The sequence below is a fragment of the Scylla paramamosain genome, chromosome 5 (genome assembly GCF_035594125.1).
Source record: "Scylla paramamosain isolate STU-SP2022 chromosome 5, ASM3559412v1, whole genome shotgun sequence".
NCBI classification, from domain to species: Eukaryota; Metazoa; Arthropoda; class Malacostraca; order Decapoda; family Portunidae; genus Scylla; species Scylla paramamosain.
Window position 1 is genome coordinate 17956692 of NC_087155.1, and position 18561 is coordinate 17975252.

At 38.7% G+C, this 18561-nt stretch overlaps 1 protein-coding gene, 1 long non-coding RNA gene and 1 pseudogene across 6 annotated transcripts in view; 1 reads left to right on the forward strand and 2 right to left on the reverse strand.

Moving 5' to 3' along the window:
* The window catches only part of LOC135100610 (uncharacterized), an 11525-nt gene extending 10330 nt beyond the window's left edge, over positions 1 to 1195 (forward strand). For all 5 annotated transcript variants that reach the window (XR_010268818.1, XR_010268817.1, XR_010268816.1 and 2 more), the window contains one exon: positions 1 to 1195. This exon is cut by the window's left edge and continues 736 nt beyond it. This is a non-coding gene — a long non-coding RNA (uncharacterized LOC135100610).
* Positions 1196 to 4340: 3145 nt separating this feature from the next.
* LOC135100615 (dnaJ homolog subfamily C member 2-like) overlaps positions 4341 to 18561 on the reverse strand; it is a 52933-nt pseudogene continuing 38712 nt past the window's right edge.
* LOC135100949 (dnaJ homolog subfamily C member 2-like) lies at positions 13109 to 16577 on the reverse strand. Its single transcript, XM_064004566.1, has 7 exons — positions 16548 to 16577; positions 15642 to 15814; positions 15234 to 15376; positions 14423 to 14626; positions 13970 to 14136; positions 13290 to 13348; positions 13109 to 13154 (listed from the first exon to the last, which is right to left on the reverse strand). Exons 1-7 carry the CDS (start codon positions 16575 to 16577, stop codon positions 13109 to 13111), a joined length of 822 nt encoding a protein of 273 aa, XP_063860636.1.

Sequence of the window (18561 nt, forward strand, 5' to 3'; positions counted from 1 at the left end):
ACATTTATTTTTAAAACATTATTTATTACTTTTAAAAATAGCAATGTGGGGCTTCCTTAATGCAAATAGTCTTGCCCCAAAAAACTTGTGATGTCAAACACTAACTTCTCTTAACACAGCACAACCAAAACCACTCAAAATTATACATTAATTTTTTTTATAGAGCAACATGTGTGGAAAGTGCTACCAGAAATATTTGCATAACAAATATTTGGTTCTGGACCTTAGCACTTATACAGTACTGCACTAACTTACACACAAGGTTAATTAATGATGTAATACTCAGGTGAAGCTGGATTTTCAAAAGACTGATCAATATTTTTTCCCAGATGTCATTTTTATGCAGCTGACTGAAGGAGAAAACACTGCAAAGCTCACAGTATTCTTCTTAAATCTTACTAAAATGTATGCGCATCACTTTCTGATTTCACCCCAATGGCACACAAACCAAAATTCATGGGTATGGAGATGGCTGGACTACTTCCTGTGGCCACCCCTGTTATATCTTAATTTCCCACTGTCTTTCCTGTGTGCTGGTTAAGCTACTCACTGCTGAAGTCCCTGGAAACTAGGTAGAATAATTTAGAATGACATGGTTAAGTTAATGCTGATAAAATCTCATTTGTAATATTCAGGAAGATTGAATTATTCTTCCTCTGTTGAAGCAAATGATATAACATTGACTAGAAGCTTTCACAATATTTATAAGCTTTCTTGTATCAGAGATCTTTTGAAAATCCAACCATTAATTTGTAAATACTTGTATAGTGTAGCTGGCATGAGGGTTGCAGTCTTCATTATTTACTAGTGGACAAGCAACAAGTGATGGTGTGGCTCTGAGCCACTGTAGTAGGGATGTTATGGTCAAACCTCCATACATTACTGTCTCTATCCAGTATGAGACCGGTGTTCAGGAAGCACAAGCATGTGCTGAATAACAAGAAGCCGGCGTGGCTCAAGAGGAAGAGTGAGTAGGACGAGAAAAAACAGAACAAATAAATCCCCTACACGTGTTGTCTCCATTGACACAAGCCATGAAAAGCTTGTCCATCTCTGAGTGCTAAGGAGCAGTGTGTTCAACTGATGATGTGGAAACTTGAGACAGCCAATCATTTAATGGACTTTAGTAGGTTTTGTCACCAGTCTTCTGTGTGTCACTCACTACATTTTGAAATTTTTACTTGTTCTATTTAATTTTGTGTGTATGTACACAATGTTTATGGTCAATAAACTATTTATAAAAACTATTTATCTGTGTAAGATAAAAGCAGTTATTATTATTATTATTATTATTATTATTATTATTATTATTATTATTATTATTATTATTATTATTATTATTATTATTATTACATATTTTCCTTGTATTTAAATATTATTATTATTATTATTATTATTATTATTATTATTATTATTATTATTATTATTATTATTACATTTTCCTTGTATTTAAATATTATTATTATTATTATTATTATTATTACATATTTTCCTTGTATTTAAATATTATTATTATTATTATTATTATTATTATTATTATTATTACATATTTTCCTTGTATTTAAATATTATTATTATTATTATTATTATTATTATTATTATTATTATTATTATTACATATTTTCCTTGTATTTAAATATTATTATTATTATTATTATTATTGTTATTATTATTATTATCATGCATTTTCTTGTATATAAATAAAATACTGTAACTGATTTTTTTTTTTATCCATTTAGACACTCTCTCTCTCTCTCTCTCTCTCTCTCTCTCTCTCTCTCTCTCTCTCTCTCTCTCTCTCTCTCTCTCTCTCTCTCTCTCTCTCTCACTCGAATAAAATGACTGGTGAGGAACTCATTAAAGTGCTAAAAATTCCATTAAACTACGAGAAATAAGACGAATAATTATTATTTACCTAATAACACAAACAAGGAATAATAAACAAAACTTAAGCCAGAAAACACGAAAAGATAAAACTATCATATCAAGAAATACGTAGTTTTAAAAAATCATGAATATCAAATAAATAGCTCACATATAATCAATAAACACGTAAGGAACAGTAAATAAACAATTAAGCCCCTTCATTGCAAGGGCCAGAGTCGGAAAGTAAAAAAAAAAAAAAAAAAAAAAAAAAAAAAACTAAAGTACCGAGACTAAAACATAGGGAATTAGACAAATGACAATTAATAAGCACATAAGGAATAATGAATAAACAAAAATTAAGCCAGGAAGACTATTATAATTATTGCAAGGAGATAGAGATAAATATGTACGTGTATGTGAGTGAATTCGAGGTTAAAATGCTCAAATCTAGCCAATAGCACGACAATAGCAGGACATAAGTGAAGGTGTTCCTCAAGGCAGGGAAGGTGGGGGGAGGGGGGTTGGCTATAAACTATTGGGGGGATAACAGTTCCAATGACTATTAAGTAATGACGCATCCAGTTTGGCGTGTGTGTATTTTTCGCGTTGTGATAATTTAAAGGTTTTCTCGCGTTTTTATTTTGATTTATTGATTTATTTTATTTATTTATTCATTTATTTTGGCAGGTGTTATATTTGTTGAGTGTTTTAAGTATAACTGAGGCTCATTGCATCAAAACTCCATCCATAACCTTCGTGGGACGGTTCAATTTGGCAAGGTTTTTTTTCGCATTTTGGATTTCGTAGTAAATTATGCATTTTCTCATATTTTTCTTTGCTGGTATTGTTTTCATTAAATTACTATAAGATTACTGTGTGTACTTGCTTAAATATTATTGCTTCTTTATATTAGATATCGTATTAAGAGAGAGAGAGAGAGAGAGAGAGAGAGAGAGAGAGAGAGTTAATCTACTGCTTGATAGCTATCATTTACTTCTCATTCCCTGAGTGAATCTGCTTAAATGCCACATTAATAAGACCTAAATTGCGTTTAGGAAAGTGTACAACAGGCAGAAGTACAAGTAACATGTTATTTTGCGTTCAGAAAGACGAAATGAATAGTAAATCAACTTACGGGGTCATAACAATTACACCACCAGATAATTCACAGCTAAAAGCAACAAATACATGAATAATCCTGTAGAACTCCCTTCGACTCCATATACGACTGGAAAGTTGGGGCGCCTTTCCCCCCACCCTCCACTACCACGCCTTCTTTTCTTAATCAGCCAGTCAAGCAATAAATCAATCCCTTCGTGAATCATACCCATTTCCAGGTGTCACCCCCACCCCTAGATCTCTCATTCTGTCACGTATGAACAAGTACAAAGGGCAAGCCAGCTGTCTCTTTTAATATTCTTGCCTGAAATAAGATTACAAATGAGGGTCTATTAATCATCCATTAAATAATCCATTTTTATTGCTTTCTCATTCTTCTTCCTCTGTGTATTGTTAAATTGGATGGTTATATCATTGTCCCTTCCTGTGTTTTAGTGTGCCATTACCTGTCCTCTCTTCCAGCCGATATTTAGTTTGTACTAAAATAGACTGGCATAACTTTACAATTTATACACAAATAACAACATAAACCAATAATGCATTGATATTATGCATGATAGGAGTGGACATTTCCACTCTACATCATTAATGAATGCATGATGAGACGCACACTATTACAAAGCTAAAGAGTTCAATACAAACACTCAATAACAATTTCAATAACTTTATTAAAAATAGCAATCTTTATAAATCATGAAACCAGAAAACTTTAAGAACCTGGGGCTATAATATCAAATGCACAATAATGCAAACACTTTTTACACACACACACACACACACACTCTTTAATGATATTTCTTAATATACAGTATAATTCCAAACAGAGAGAGAGAGAGAGAGAGAGAGAGAGAGAGAGAGAGAGAGAGAGAGAGAGAGAGAGAGAGAGAGAGAGAGAGAGAGAGAGAGAGAGAGAGAGAGAGAGAGAGAGAGAGAGAGAGAGAGAGAGAGAGAGAGAGAGAGAGAGAGAGAGAGAGAGAGAGAGAGAGAGAGAGAGAGAGAGAGAGAGAGAGAGAGAGAGAGAGAGAGAGAGAGAGAGAGAGAGAGAGAGAGAGAGAGAGAGAGAGAGAGAGAGAGAGAGAGAGAGAGAGAGAGAGAGAGAGAGACTCAAATTCCACCTTCTGAAATGATTGGGTTAGGTTACCTTAGGCTGTGTCTGTAGTAAGGGACCACATCTGTACATGAGGTCTGATCACTGCCAGATATAACTAATATTTCTTCAACACTTTCATGAACAGCAGTGAAAGAGAAAACATTAAGAGGAGGAGGAGGAGGAGGAGGAGGAGGAATAAGACATACAAGGAAACAGGAATAATAGAAGGAAGACAGGAGGAGGAGGAGGAGGAGGAGGAGGAGGAGGAGGAGGAGGAGGAGGAGGAGGAGGAGGAGGAGGAGGAGGAGGAGGAGGAGCTGCTCATAGGACTGTGTAGATACAAATGAAAGGAAGAATAAGGCTGTGGCTGTGGATGACTTCATTTAGTTTGGCAAGCTAGATTAAGACCAGCAGTGTGGAGGATACAAAACAAACAAACACTCACACACACACACACACACACACACACACACACACACACACACACACACACACACACACACACACACACACACACCCTAACCTGTATATACAAAGACAGTGGGCAGGCTTCACACACTGCCTTTAACAATCAGCATCTCTCTCTCTCCTGGAAGTTAAATTTATCAAAAAACTCAAAGAAATCTTGGTAGAGACTTCAGTGAATCTGTGCTCCTGATGGTGGTGGTGGTGGTGGTGGCAGTGGTGATGGTGGTGGTACTTGGAACACTGGCTCTCTTGTCCCCTCATCCACATTCTGAGAGAGAGAGATAGAGATGGTTAGATTAGGTAGGTACTTAGTTACATAGATTGAGATAGAGAGATAGATAAATGGTTAAACAAAGTTAAATAGACTGAGAGATAGATGGTTAGATTAGGTAAACAGATAGACATTGAGACAAGCAGAGATAGGCCTAGTTAGGTTAGGTCCAGCAGATACTTAGATAAATGGGTAAACTGAGAGATTAATAGATAAAATAACAGACAGATAAATAAGCAGAGCCTGCAAAACTATCACTAATATTATGAAAAAAACCCTTGAACACCCTAAGGCCGGGCGCACATTGAGACGCAGGCAACACAGGCGACACAGCACAGAGCAGGGCAGAAAACTGCATCTCACCGGTTTAAACCTAAGCACACATATTGACACGCAGGACAGCACAGCACAGATGCAGACCTGTGCCGGCCAGCGCGACGCAGTCGTTCGAACGCAGTTTCCTGTGCCACGTGCGGCGCAGCTTGATAGCAACTTGCTCTTTAGTACTCACAATGTCGTCCACAGAGCAACTCATAGAGGCTGTTCGCCATCAAAGAGTGCTGTATGACACTAGTCATCCTGATTATATGAGAGGAACTTATAAGAACGAGTTATGGGCAAATTCTCCATGTGTTTTCCTCTTCTCCAAGTATTCACTCCTCCACACTGACCTCTTTGCTCTACAAATGTCATATAATAACATTACTTTCTCCAACTCGTTTTCTGAGTCGGAATCGGAACTAAGGTTTCCAAAGTAATTTTTGGCAACAGCCATGATCAACACTACCGCACAGGACGACAGCCTGCTTCTCAATGTGCGCACCACGCCTGTGCTGCGCTGTGCTGCCCTGCCCTGCCCTGCCCTGCGTCTGCCCTGCTCTGTGCTGCCCTGCGTCTCAATGTGCGCCTTGCCTAACAATTAAAAAATCATTAAAATACCAGAAATGAGGCAATTAGGCATTCAACAAACAAATTCTTCTATCTGTCTATGTCTAAACTTTGTAAAAATTAAAAAAATGACTTTAAATGTGTGTGGCCAGCTGTAGTAGTAGTAGTAGTAGTAGTAGTAGTAGTAGTAGTAGTAGTAGTAGTAGTAGTAGTAGTAGTAGTAGTAGTAGTAGTAGCCTTTCCACTAGGGGTTGAGAGAGCTATTAAGTGAAAGATAGGTGTCTGACTTACCTGATGTCACCTGGAGGGCTATTAAGGGCAGGAACACAGGAGGGCAGGTGTTCACAAGGCAGGTCAACACCACCAGTGTGAGGGGAAGTGTTTGGTGAGCCATACTGATGCTGCATTTGATTCCTGTGATGACCTGGGGGTGGGAAGCAGGTGGGAGGGGTGAGTGAGTGAGTGAAATCTGTCACTGTATACACACTGGGTATACAGTGAAGGTAGGACTCACTCATTGATGAATAACTGTGTGACTGAGTGACTGACTGACTGAATGACTGAGTGACATATCATATCCAAGATTGAAACTGTTATTGTCACACATAAAGGGAAGACTGAAGTTTAAAGATGCAAAGTAACTGTATTTAACATTGGCTGACATAGTGGAATAATACATTAGTGGAGAAAAATAGTGGATTCAGCAGGAGGAATAATATAAATAGACCAGACCAGCAGGAATAATATAAATATAGACAGTTGACCAGACAAATAGACAGTAATTACCTGCGGGTCGATGGCAGCCTGCAGTCATCACCGCTAATCCTTCCTGCATTTCTGAAGCTTGGCCGACTCAAATTCCACCTTCTGAAATGATTGGGTTAGGTTACCTTAGGCTGTGTCTGTAGTAAGGGACCACACCTGTACATGAGGTCTGATCACTGCCAGATATAAATAATATTTCTTCAACACTTTCATGAACAGCAGTGAAAGAGAAAACATTAAGAGGAGGAGGAGGAGGAGGAGGAGGAGGAATAAGACATACAAGGAAACAGGAATAATAGAAGGAAGACAAGGAGGAGGAGGAGGAGGAGGAGGAGGAGGAGGAGGAGGAGGAGGAGGAGGAGGAGGAGGAGGAGGAGGAGGAGGAGGAGGAGGAGGAGGAGGAGCTGCTCATAGGACTGTGTAGATACAAATGAAAGGAAGAATAAGGCTGTGGCTGTGGATGACTTCATTTAGTTTGGCAAGCTAGATTAAGACCAGCAGTGTGGAGGATACAAAACAAACAAACACTCACACACACACACACACACACACACACACACACACACACACACACACACACACACCCTAACCTGTATATACAAAGACAGTGGGCAGGCTTCACACACTGCCTTTAACAATCAGCATCTCTCTCTCTCCTGGAGAGAGAGAGATCTGAATACATATGAAGGATCTGAATACATATGAGAGGGCATCAAATGTCAGGTTAAATCCTTCACTTCATATACAGAGCTTAAACCCATTTATTTATCTTTTTTTTTTTTTCAATGCCTGCCCAAACTGAGATGCATCTTATAACCCCATATGTCTTATAAACTGTCAAATACAGTATTTTCTATTTTACAGTATTTTATCTTGTTCCAACAGGAAAATACTAATTTTACAGTATTTTATCTTGTTCCAACTGGAAAATACTAATTTTTTTGTCATTTTATATGCTAATGATGAAGTGCTTCAATGGCTGTCCTTCATCAATATCCTATGGTCACCTCCTCTCTCCAAACTAACCAACAAGAACTCATGCACTATACTTGGTTTGTGTAGTAACAAGAATTGTGGGAGCTGATCACAACACACTATGACCACTGACTACTTAAATGTGTATTCATTCACATAAACTATACTATATCTTAATTAATTGACTATCCATGCACAAAAACATAAAAAATAAATAAACAAATAAGTAAATAAACAGAAAAAGATTACTTTGTTATGCAACTCCATGGTTTCATATAAATTTCCCAGAGTAAAAGCAAGCATGACACACTCAGTATAATAGCATGTATATTACACTTACTACTTCCAAACTGCCCCAACATGTGCATGGGAAAGGCCACATCTGGCATGCTCACCTGACAACACAGTAGGAGCCAATGTACCCAAAAGCATTGACTGTCAGGAAACAAACTGATGTTAAGTAGTTCTTCAAGAGCTTTTTTCCATACTTCATACTTATTTTCCGAGCATTCACAAGACCGGTTAGCTGCAGGCAAACAAATGCAAGTCATTAATATTACAAAGATAAACCTCAAAATACAAAGTGTCATTCCCAATTCAAAAGAAAAAGGAAAGAAAAGGAGAAATAAAGAAAGCAAGCAAGTAAAATTATTAACTCCTGATCAAAGTCTTCCTTCCACTTTTGAAGCCAGAAAGCAAAATCATATTCCCCTTCACCTCACACTCTACTTACACCAGATCTATCATGGCATAAGGTAATTGATATGAAAAGTTCTATGCATAGCTATAATCCATTTTCACCTCTTTTTACCAATATAGTAACAGTAATCTTTAACATTTTGTCACCTAATGACACCATCACACACATTTTCAGTAACTAGATAATTCTAATGAGCCAAAATAAAATTACAGTAGATGCAATGCAATATTTTATCGCAATCACCCCTTTACTGCCAAGTGTTACCTTTTTAAATTATATTCTAAACTTCCATCAAGCTTAGGAAGCCAGTGCAGTTGCCAGAACAGTTTACTAGACACAATGAGGATAGTATCCCTCTAACATAAAAAAAAAAAAAAAAAAGGTCACATACCAAGTACACCACACCATAGATTTTGATGCTTTCAATGAACCCAATGATACAGATTTCAAAGGAGGCTGAGGAGCACGAGTGTTTCCAGCAGTGGCCGAGCTCATAGCAGGAGTATGGCAGGATCTTGCTGAAGCTCCCCATCCTGCTGTTGTTACCACTACTGCTCCTGCTGGTACCTGTCTCTCCTCACTACCTAAAGGGCAACACCTGAAAAGGGAACATAAGCATGGGTGTGCTGTCAATCCTTCTGTCTAAGTACTAACTTGTGCAAGCAATCTATTGAGGTGTTGAAACAACTCCCACAGGAAGCATATGAAAAACAAATACACAGGCACCAGATCACAAGACAATACTATTCAGTTAACAATGAAGTATGTATGCTGTAAATTTCTTATGTACGTTAAACTGCAGATATCCAGACTGAGAATGCCTCAAGTACCTTGTGATAAATAAAGCTCAACACATCATCAAATAAGTCACCAGCATCAAGGCAGTTTTTTGTTCAAGCAAGTCAGTTCTTAGAATCCCACAAAAGCAACTGTCAAGATCTGCAGATACACTTAAACTATCAGATGCATCAATGGTGATGCAGCAAAACCAGTCTCATCACATAAAAAATATAAAAAAATCAAAGATGTATGTTGGAGTCATCATAGATATCACAGAGAGGATATCATCTCAAGTAGAGCAGTGTCACATCATCTTAATCCTTATCACAGGCAAAATAGTTGATAAGATATTTCATGAGCTCAGTGATAAACACTATACTCAGTAATCTGATAATGAAACTGTAAGATGTTCTTTAAAGAGGAAAAGAATGCTTATTAAAAAGAATCCCAAAAAATATATTGGCTCCTGACAGACGCTATGGTCCCAATACCTAAAACAGAGAGAGAGAGAGAGAGAGAGAGAGAGAGAGAGAGAGAGAGAGAGAGAGAGAGAGAGAGAGAGAGAGAGAGAGAGAGAGAGAGAGAGAGAGAGAGAGAGAGAGAGAGAGAGAGAGAGAGAGAGAGAATGATAGGCAACAAATTCATCCAAGTAGACATGGCAAAAACTAGATTTTTCCTACTTAATAAGCTTCATGGGCAGACAAATTCATCTGCATGGTCAGTTAAAGGATAAGTAAATCTGTGCACTGACATAAATCTGCAATGTTGTTTCTGTAAGGCTGAGCTGTACATTACCAGTTTACTTTCTACCCTCATGAGAATTGGTTCACATTCTCTCACGTTCTCAGGATCTGATCGATTCAATTAATACATGGAGTCAATGTGACCCGGGTCTTATCATCCTGCACTGATCACATCAAGAATGGCATGACACGTTACAAAAGGAGGCACTGCACAAGCATTACATTTATGCCCCTACATCATAACTGCCTCTAACCAATACTAGCGAGTTGAACCTACAGCAGCTCAAAGGTCACGGTACGTGACTCTTCACTCAATGAAACATTGTAGTCACTCTTGCTAAAGCAGAGATTGACTGACCAGAAATGTCAGGTCACTGCAAGCTGGTTTCAAAGCAGAAAGATGAAAATCTCATAATAATGAGAAGGATGCTGTAATACTTCTATAAGGTGATTCCAAAAGCTTGATCACTGATGAGAAGTGTATTGCCATACATCACAACCTGTGGCTCACCCAGGCCCTATGATGAGTGTACTGGATAAAACAGCTCAAGACAGCCACAACTTCCATTGCCACATGTTCATTCCCATACATGTGCAATTTTTAACCTACTATACAGTACTGCAATTAATTTCTATACCTATTGTGTTGTTGCAATGTTTAAGATTTTTACAGTATGAAGGCATCATTCTCAGTCTGTGAAGTGGCAACTGTCAACAGCAGCAAGCCATCCTCTCTAAAAGTTTAAGCATTTCTATACTAAAGACAACACAAGCCAAGAACCGCTTCACCCTATTTACACAGCTATACAGACAAGAAAGTCAAGGCTCTCACGTGGCACTTGACTTTGTTTACAAATGCTTTCACTGTTGCAGGAGACACCCGACTGCTGTTGACAGATGCCACCTTGCCACCTCAGACTATCAGCTGACGCCACAAAATCAGTCACATCACCGCACTGAGGGAGATAAACAAACCAGCACCTGAGAGCTTGTCATCACTCAGTACTAAGTCTGTTTTGTCTGCCGCAGGGCTCGTCTTGACGTGTACAAGTATAAATAGAGGATGACTGGCAAATGACAAACCATAACTGTCCACGGGGGCGAGTTGTGTGTGGAAATGAGGTAACGTGTGTTGTGTTGCTTAATATAAAGTGTACGTATCCCACAGTACTCTCCACAACCACCAGCCCCATTCCGATAGTAATGACCTCAATCCTACCAACCACCACCCATTTCTCAATATGCATAACCCACACCAGTCCATTACTACTACATCACTAGAAAATTTACCGTCTGTTTGTGTGTGCAGTGTTGCGTTATAGTGTCAATACCCCACACCACCCCCACTATAACCCACCATCACACCACGATCTCAATCCTACACACTACCACCCACTTAGTAAATAAACAACAATCGCCCATTACAATTACACCACTACAAGAATTACCGTGTGTGTGCAGTGGGCTTGGGGCCAAATGAGGTTTATCTGGGTGGTGGGGTACCTCAGCGCAATCATGAAGGCTGGCGGGGTAGATATCAGGTCGCTATCTGTAGTTTTAGTTCCCCTACACGTCCGTCTGTCTGATTGGCCGCTACTGCCCGCCAACCTTCCGCACTACGAGCCTAACAGTGTTAAGTTCGTATAATTTTACTGTTATTATTATTATTATTATTATTATTATTATTATTATTATTATTATTATTATTATTATTATTATTATTATTTCTCATGTCTCTGTGTCATACGAAATAGTATTTGTACTACTACTACTATTACCACTACTACTACTACTAGTAGTAGTAGTAGTAGTAGTAGTAGTAGTAGTAGTAGTAGTAGTAGTAGCAGAAATACTGCATTTTGGTTTATCAAAGCGACAGATGCGTGGTTATGTAATGCAGTTCACTATTACCATCTGCTTCCTTTTATCAATAATGACCATATGATATCTGTCACAAATCAAAGGTCGCAGATAACGTGGTGCTTTATACTTCAAAGAAGACCCTGATATGCGATCACGTGAAAAAGGAACACCCCAACAGCAGGTTTGATCTACAAAATAAATAAATAAATAAATAAATAAATAAAAGTCAATCCACAAATTTATGATGTTACGAAAGGCTTAAAACTGAAGATATGATGGAAGGTAGAGTGCACAGCGAGATGCGAACAATGAACAAAAATTATAGCGCACACACACACACACACACACACACACACACACACACACACACACACACACACACACATGACCATATATATATATATTTATATATATATATTTTATATATATATATATATATATATATATATATATATATATATATATATATATATATATATATATATATATATATATATATATATATATATATATATATACCAGTGGAAGACATTAAATTTTGTGTAGGTGGTGGGTGAGCATGGTGGCTGCAGATGATAATAATGATTATCTATATTTTGGTGTTTCACAAAGCTATTACTGGCTGTGTTGGCCTAGGTTAGGGTTGACTATGCTGGTCCGGGCAAAGCTACGAGGTCACACATTCTGAGGCGCACATCCATGATTCAACAGCTTGCATTATTACTTATATCACAGACTGAGTCACTTATTTGAGGTACTGAATCGCACATCATGAACTTATTCCATGCATCAGCCACTGAGAGCTATATTCTGAAACACCTCTGAGCTGCACCTCCATTACTTACAAAGTAATATTCCTCAAGTGTCAGGCTTGAATCATGTGTATCAAGGACCTGTGAATGTGTATAAGCATGTTAAGTCACAACTATTGTCTCAATGATGTTTGTGTATTTTCTATGGTAACTCTTCATTAGGATCTACACTAATCACAGCATTTACCTGCAGCTCTTCATGTGGCATCTTTACTCTTACCCACCTTGTAAATTTAGTGTTACTTTAAAATCAAACTTAAGACTGTAGTTTTCCTTTAGAAAATTAAGAAGGTACACATTTGTATGCAATCACATGGTCATCATTGCATATTACTTCTTATTATAGTCACAATCACCGCACACTTTTTTACACGTCTTGTAATTTTTTATACAACTGCCACAGATCCATTCATTCTTCAGGAAGTGGCTTCCTTGTGGCTACTGCCATATTAATGGAGATTGCCCTTCTGTCCTCCAGAGCTACACTATGATGATAAGGAAAAGCACATGCTGTTTTGCATCTGCTTTCTGCAATGTATAGAATTCTGCACTTATCAACATTAATTTTCAATATTAGCAGTTTTCCCATAGCACTTAAAAATACTTTTCCAAGTGTTAATTTTGCTTTTTGCATGACAACTTATTGGAAGCAGTGGAAGTGAAGTGTGATGGAAGAGATGGAAGAGTTGGGGGATGAGGTTATAAAGGAGAGAAAGGGAGAAGTGGAGGGGAAAGAAACAGATCCCTAGCTACACTTTTGTGTCCCCATCAATATATGTAGCTGTCCTCCAATTCAGGTAGTCCAAAAGTGGCACTGCTGAGACATAATGCTTAAAAATAGAACAAGAGATAGATTTTCAGATAGCAATATTGCTTCACACAACAGCTACAAGAATTTGCTACATCTGAACTCACAAAGGAAAGAAGACAGCAGGGTTTGGCTCCTCACTTCTTTCCCATTGCAGCAGCCTGAGCCGCCTTCTTTGCCTTCACCATCTCAACAAGCTCCTGAAATGCCATCATGTGAGAATAAGACTTAAAAGTTACAATAACATCAGTGTCTACTGTGCACTATATAAAACCTTCACTACATACATACACACACACACACATATATAAAACCTTCACTACACACACACACACACACACACACACACACACACACACACACACACACACACACACACACACACACAGCACTTACATCTCCATGCATTTATGGAGGGACCACAAAGATAAAATCAGATCAAAAGATAAATGCATCAGAGAGAGAGAGAGAGAGAGAGAGAGAGAGAGAGAGAGAGAGAGAGAGAGAGAGAGAGAGAGAGAGAGAGAGAGAGAGAGAGAGAGAGAGAGAGAGAGAGAGAGAGAGAGAGAGAGAGAGAGACGAGAGAGAGAGAGAGAGAGAGAGAGAGAGAGAGAGAGAGAGAGAGAGAGAGAGAGAGAGAGAGAGAGAGAGAGAGAGAGAGAGAGAGAGAGAGAGAGAGAGAGAGGAGAGAGAGAGAGAGAGTGTCACTCCATAAACAAGATAAACCTGATTTGTTTTCTCCACAATCTCACATACAGGGAATAGCAAGCAACACATCACCAGACACACAAACACACACACACACACACACATATACAGACCTTATAGCGCCTCATGCAGTCTTTCTTGGTTCGGTTGGGGACACACTTGGCAATGCGGTCCCAGCGGTCAGGAGTAGAGACTGGATAGGTCTTGAGGGCTTGCTCCAGCAACCTCTGTTCCTCAGCTCCCCAAGCAGCAGTGTTCATCCCCAGCATCTCCTGTGGTGCTGCACAAAGGAAAGATCTAACATCAGCCTAAAAACATGTTTTTTCTTAAAATATCTTGGAATTGATTCACAGCTCAGCTGGTGATATTGCATAGAGCTAAAAGACAATTCACAGCAGTTACACAGAGAAGGGAGAAAGCTCTTGAGTTCATACAGAGAAGACTCATGGTAATAATTAATTAGTATAAAAAGAGAAATGAGAAATTACCCAAGCATCAACATGATATGAAACTACACAAAGATGCAAAAGAATGATCTGAATGTCAGCATAACAGCAAGAACTCACTGTCATATCTCTGGGAGGCTGTGGTGTTGCTGATCACCTGCCGAGCCTGTGCCTTCTCCATGCTGTGGTAGGCATTCTTGTTGGCTGCCTCCCTCATGTGCTTGTCTGAGTGTTGCAGCTCCTTGGCCTTATTGAGCACCTCCTTGGCCAGCCTGGTGATGCTGGTGGCTGTGTTGGTTGATATACTCTGCCACAACCTCCCACCTGCAGCATGGAGGGTTCAAAAGAGTTCCTCTAAGTACAGCAATGCATAAAAACATAACCTAACATTAAGGGAGCTGCAAGAAGCCATCCTTGTATGAAACATATCTACCTATATCCACCTATCATTCCCATCCATAAATTTGTCTAATCCTTTAATGCTCCCCAATGACTCAGCACTAACAACCTGATTACTGAGTCCATTCCATTCATCTACTACTCCATCTGAGGACCAATTTCTTCCTCTCTAACTATTTTCAAGCTTGAAACCCATTGTGTCTTGTTCTATCCTAATTATGATCCTGAGAATTTTATAAATGTCACCTTTGTTATATTCCCCTATACCACGTGAAGACCTAAATGGTGTGTATGTAGAGAACAGTAGTAGGGATCAGATAACAACCTTGATATTAGTCATTTTAAAACACACATGGAAACACAAGAATAAGGCAATATATCAATCAAATAAAATATTAAAGCTTAAAAAACCCATCTATTTATATACTAGGCCAGCAATCTCACATCAGCTGGCCCAGACAAGGCACCACACACACACACACACACAGACACACACACACACACACACACACACACACACACACACACACACATGCACACCACTTAGTGTCAGGCATGCTCGGCTCACAACCGAGAAGGCATGGGTTCAAGTCCTGGGAGAATCTCTTCATGTGTAGCCCCTGTTCACCTAGCAGCAAGTAAGTACAGGATGTAACCTGAAGGGTTATGGCCTCACTGTCCCAGTGTGCGGTGTGTGAATGGTCTCAGTCCTACCCAAAGATCAATCACTACAAGCTCTGACCTCTTTCCATATGGGGAACAGCTGGTTTGGTGACCAGCAGACGAATGTAGGTGAATGACACGTCATTCACACTCTTAGCCCCTGTCAGCCCCAGTGGAAAGGGACAGCCTTGTGGACCACCAATAATAATAAGATATCAAAAAATATATAAAAAGAAGCAATTTACACACACACACACACACACATGAACCAGCTCACCCTCTTTGTTGTGCCGGCAGGGAGGAGGTTGACGGCTTTGATGAGCAGCTGGAGGTCATCTTGATTCCAGACTTTGAGTGATGAACCTTCCCCTCCTCCTCCACCCCCTCCCCTTGCTGCCGCTGCTGCACCTCCTCCCTCTCCTTTTTGATCCTGTTGCGCACCTCACTCACCTACAACAGAGAGAGAAGGGCAAAGAAGTGTTACAGGGGGTCCTCAAGTTATGACAGAGTTCTGTTCCTATGCCATGTTATAAACTGATTTTCTGCATAGGTCAGAACCAGCATAAGTAAGCTACCTGCAGTATGTCAATCACTAATACTAATACTGTTGTACTGTAAAGTCATAGTCTAGGACATAAACACATAACTATTGTGCCTGTAAAAGAAACATATGAAGGACAAAAGTCAAGACTGTCATACACCAAGGACTCCTTGTACTAATCATAACTATCAGTGGAGAAATAGTCTGAAAGGTTTGACTATCCTAGGGAAAACAGGTCATACAGAATATCCAGATCATTTGGGGTGGATTGTTCTAATTTAGATTAGCTTGCTTTATGCTACTTTAGATTTAGCTAATCAGATAAGGTAATGTAACATGACTTAAATAGACCTAACATAGTTCATTTCAAAAGTGATGCAGATACCCATATGTCTGTTGGAGCAGCTTTTGGGTTCAAGGCTTAGGAAATTTTTTGATTTAAGAATGACAAAAATTATGCTTTTTCTTTTTTTTATATAAGCAACAATTACTGCTACTACTACTACTACTACTACTACTACTGTTGGCCCTCCACACTCACCTCCTGTGTCAAAAAATTACTACTGCTATTACTACTACTGTTGATCTCTCTCACTCACCTTTGTCAATTAACTACTACTACTACTGTTGATCCTCCCTCACCTCCTTCATGAGTACCTCCCACCCTTGCATCTTGTCCTGGGCCACTTGTGCTATAGTATTTCAAACTCACGATGACCCACCAGGTGTTGTCCGCCTTATTGCCACATATTGAACCAAACATTCACTATAAACTGGTAACTGTCCACTAACCAGGGTATATTAGCATGAAATGTTCTAAATACCTTTTGATTTTTGCATTAGATAGTAAGTGATATGAATAATTGTTATATATATAAAGAAAAGAAGATACTTCATGAAAAAATGTGGCATATCAGGTCAGTTGACGTTGCCACCTGCTCCCGACCCAGAATCAGAAACATATCAGGAAAAATAAATATCAGAGTTTCATTCTCTCTTATAAGCACGTGTGGGTGTCTTGATTCTTATAACAAAGTCATACATGCAAATAAAGAGAACGGTTGTCTCCGTTTTCTGAGGGGGTGGGTTAGATTTGGCACCGCCGCTCCTTGAAGCGACCAACACCTCGTGGGTCATCGTGAGTTTGAAATACTATAGTTCCTTGTTGAGTTCCTCCAGGCGGGTCAGCTCCAGTGCCTCACACAGCAGCTCCACATCTGTCATGGTCTGCACTCGCTCCCCCTCCTCTGATGCAAAGTAACTGCTGTCCTTACAGAGAGTCCGCAGCATCTGGGAATAGAGGATACTATACTAATGATTTTCAGCCTCTCTGTTATTGCTGCAATGTTGCATATCTTGCTATCTTTTTACTGCTATTTTTTTTCTAGTAAACTCTGGAACTCCCTGCCTGCTCCAGAAGATCCTCCTTCCTATAACTTGAACTCTTTAAAATGGCTGGTTCCAACTTTTCAAAACACTTATCCAACAATTCTGGATAATCCTTATGATCTTTCTTTTGGGACTAGCATCTCAGTGGACTTTCTTTCCCCTCTTTTTATTGCCCTTGACCAAAGATCTTGCATAAAAAATGTTACTGAAATATGTGAGGAAAGGGTGAAGAGAGAGTATGTGAAGTTCAGAGCAAAGAGGAAGGGAATACAAGGGCAGGACTAAATAGAGAAATCTGTTGCAGTTATGTCCTCATGGAGTATTTATCAAGAGGTGTCAAATAAAGATAGACAGATACAGAGATGTTCTTTATCACTGTCACCATCACATCTATGCAATGACAAAGAATGTGTGCTTTATTCTATTTCACGTTGCTTTTTAAAATTATTTACGTGAACAAAATACAGGCAATCATAATTTGTATATATATTTTTTTAGTTTCCAAATTAATTTACACATTTGAACACTAAATTTAATGCTCTTTCCATCTTTCTAATACAAATGCAGTCCTCTCAGCCCCTTATGAACAGGAACTGTATCAAAATCATTTAAAAAATGACATCAAAGAAAAAGGAAAAAAATATAAATCTGAAAGTATATAATGAATGAGAATATTTTAATGTGAAATGTTACAGAAGATGAAAGTGGGTAGAGTTTCATTTTTTAGTTTTTCTTTTTTTTTTTAGCAAATTTTGTAGCCTTAAAATGAATGATAAAAAAAAATAAAATAAAAAAAAAAAAGACTTGCCAGGTAGAATGATGGCTCCAGGCATGAGTCATGAGAACTATAGGGGCAGGTGACAGGAAGGGAGGACTGCGACAAGATGAAAGTGAAAGGGGAGAGGAAAGGAACAGGAGGAGGAAAGGATATAATGTAGTGGGCTTGCTTGCCATAGCCAGGGATCATTATTATTATTATTATTATTATTATTATTATTATTATTATTATTATTATTATCATCATCATCATTATTATTATTATTTTTTTTTTTATATATATATTGGAGGATCACTGGCCAAGGACAACAAAGACTGAAAAAAAAAAAAAGAAGAAAGAGGCCCACTGAGGTGCTGGCTCCTGAACACAGTCAAGTGTTAGTCAAACAAACAGGGTAAGTGCCTTGAAACCTCGCTCTTGAAAGAGTTCAAGTCATAGGAAGGTGGAAATACAGAAGCAGACAGGGAGTTCCAGAGTTTACCAGAGATA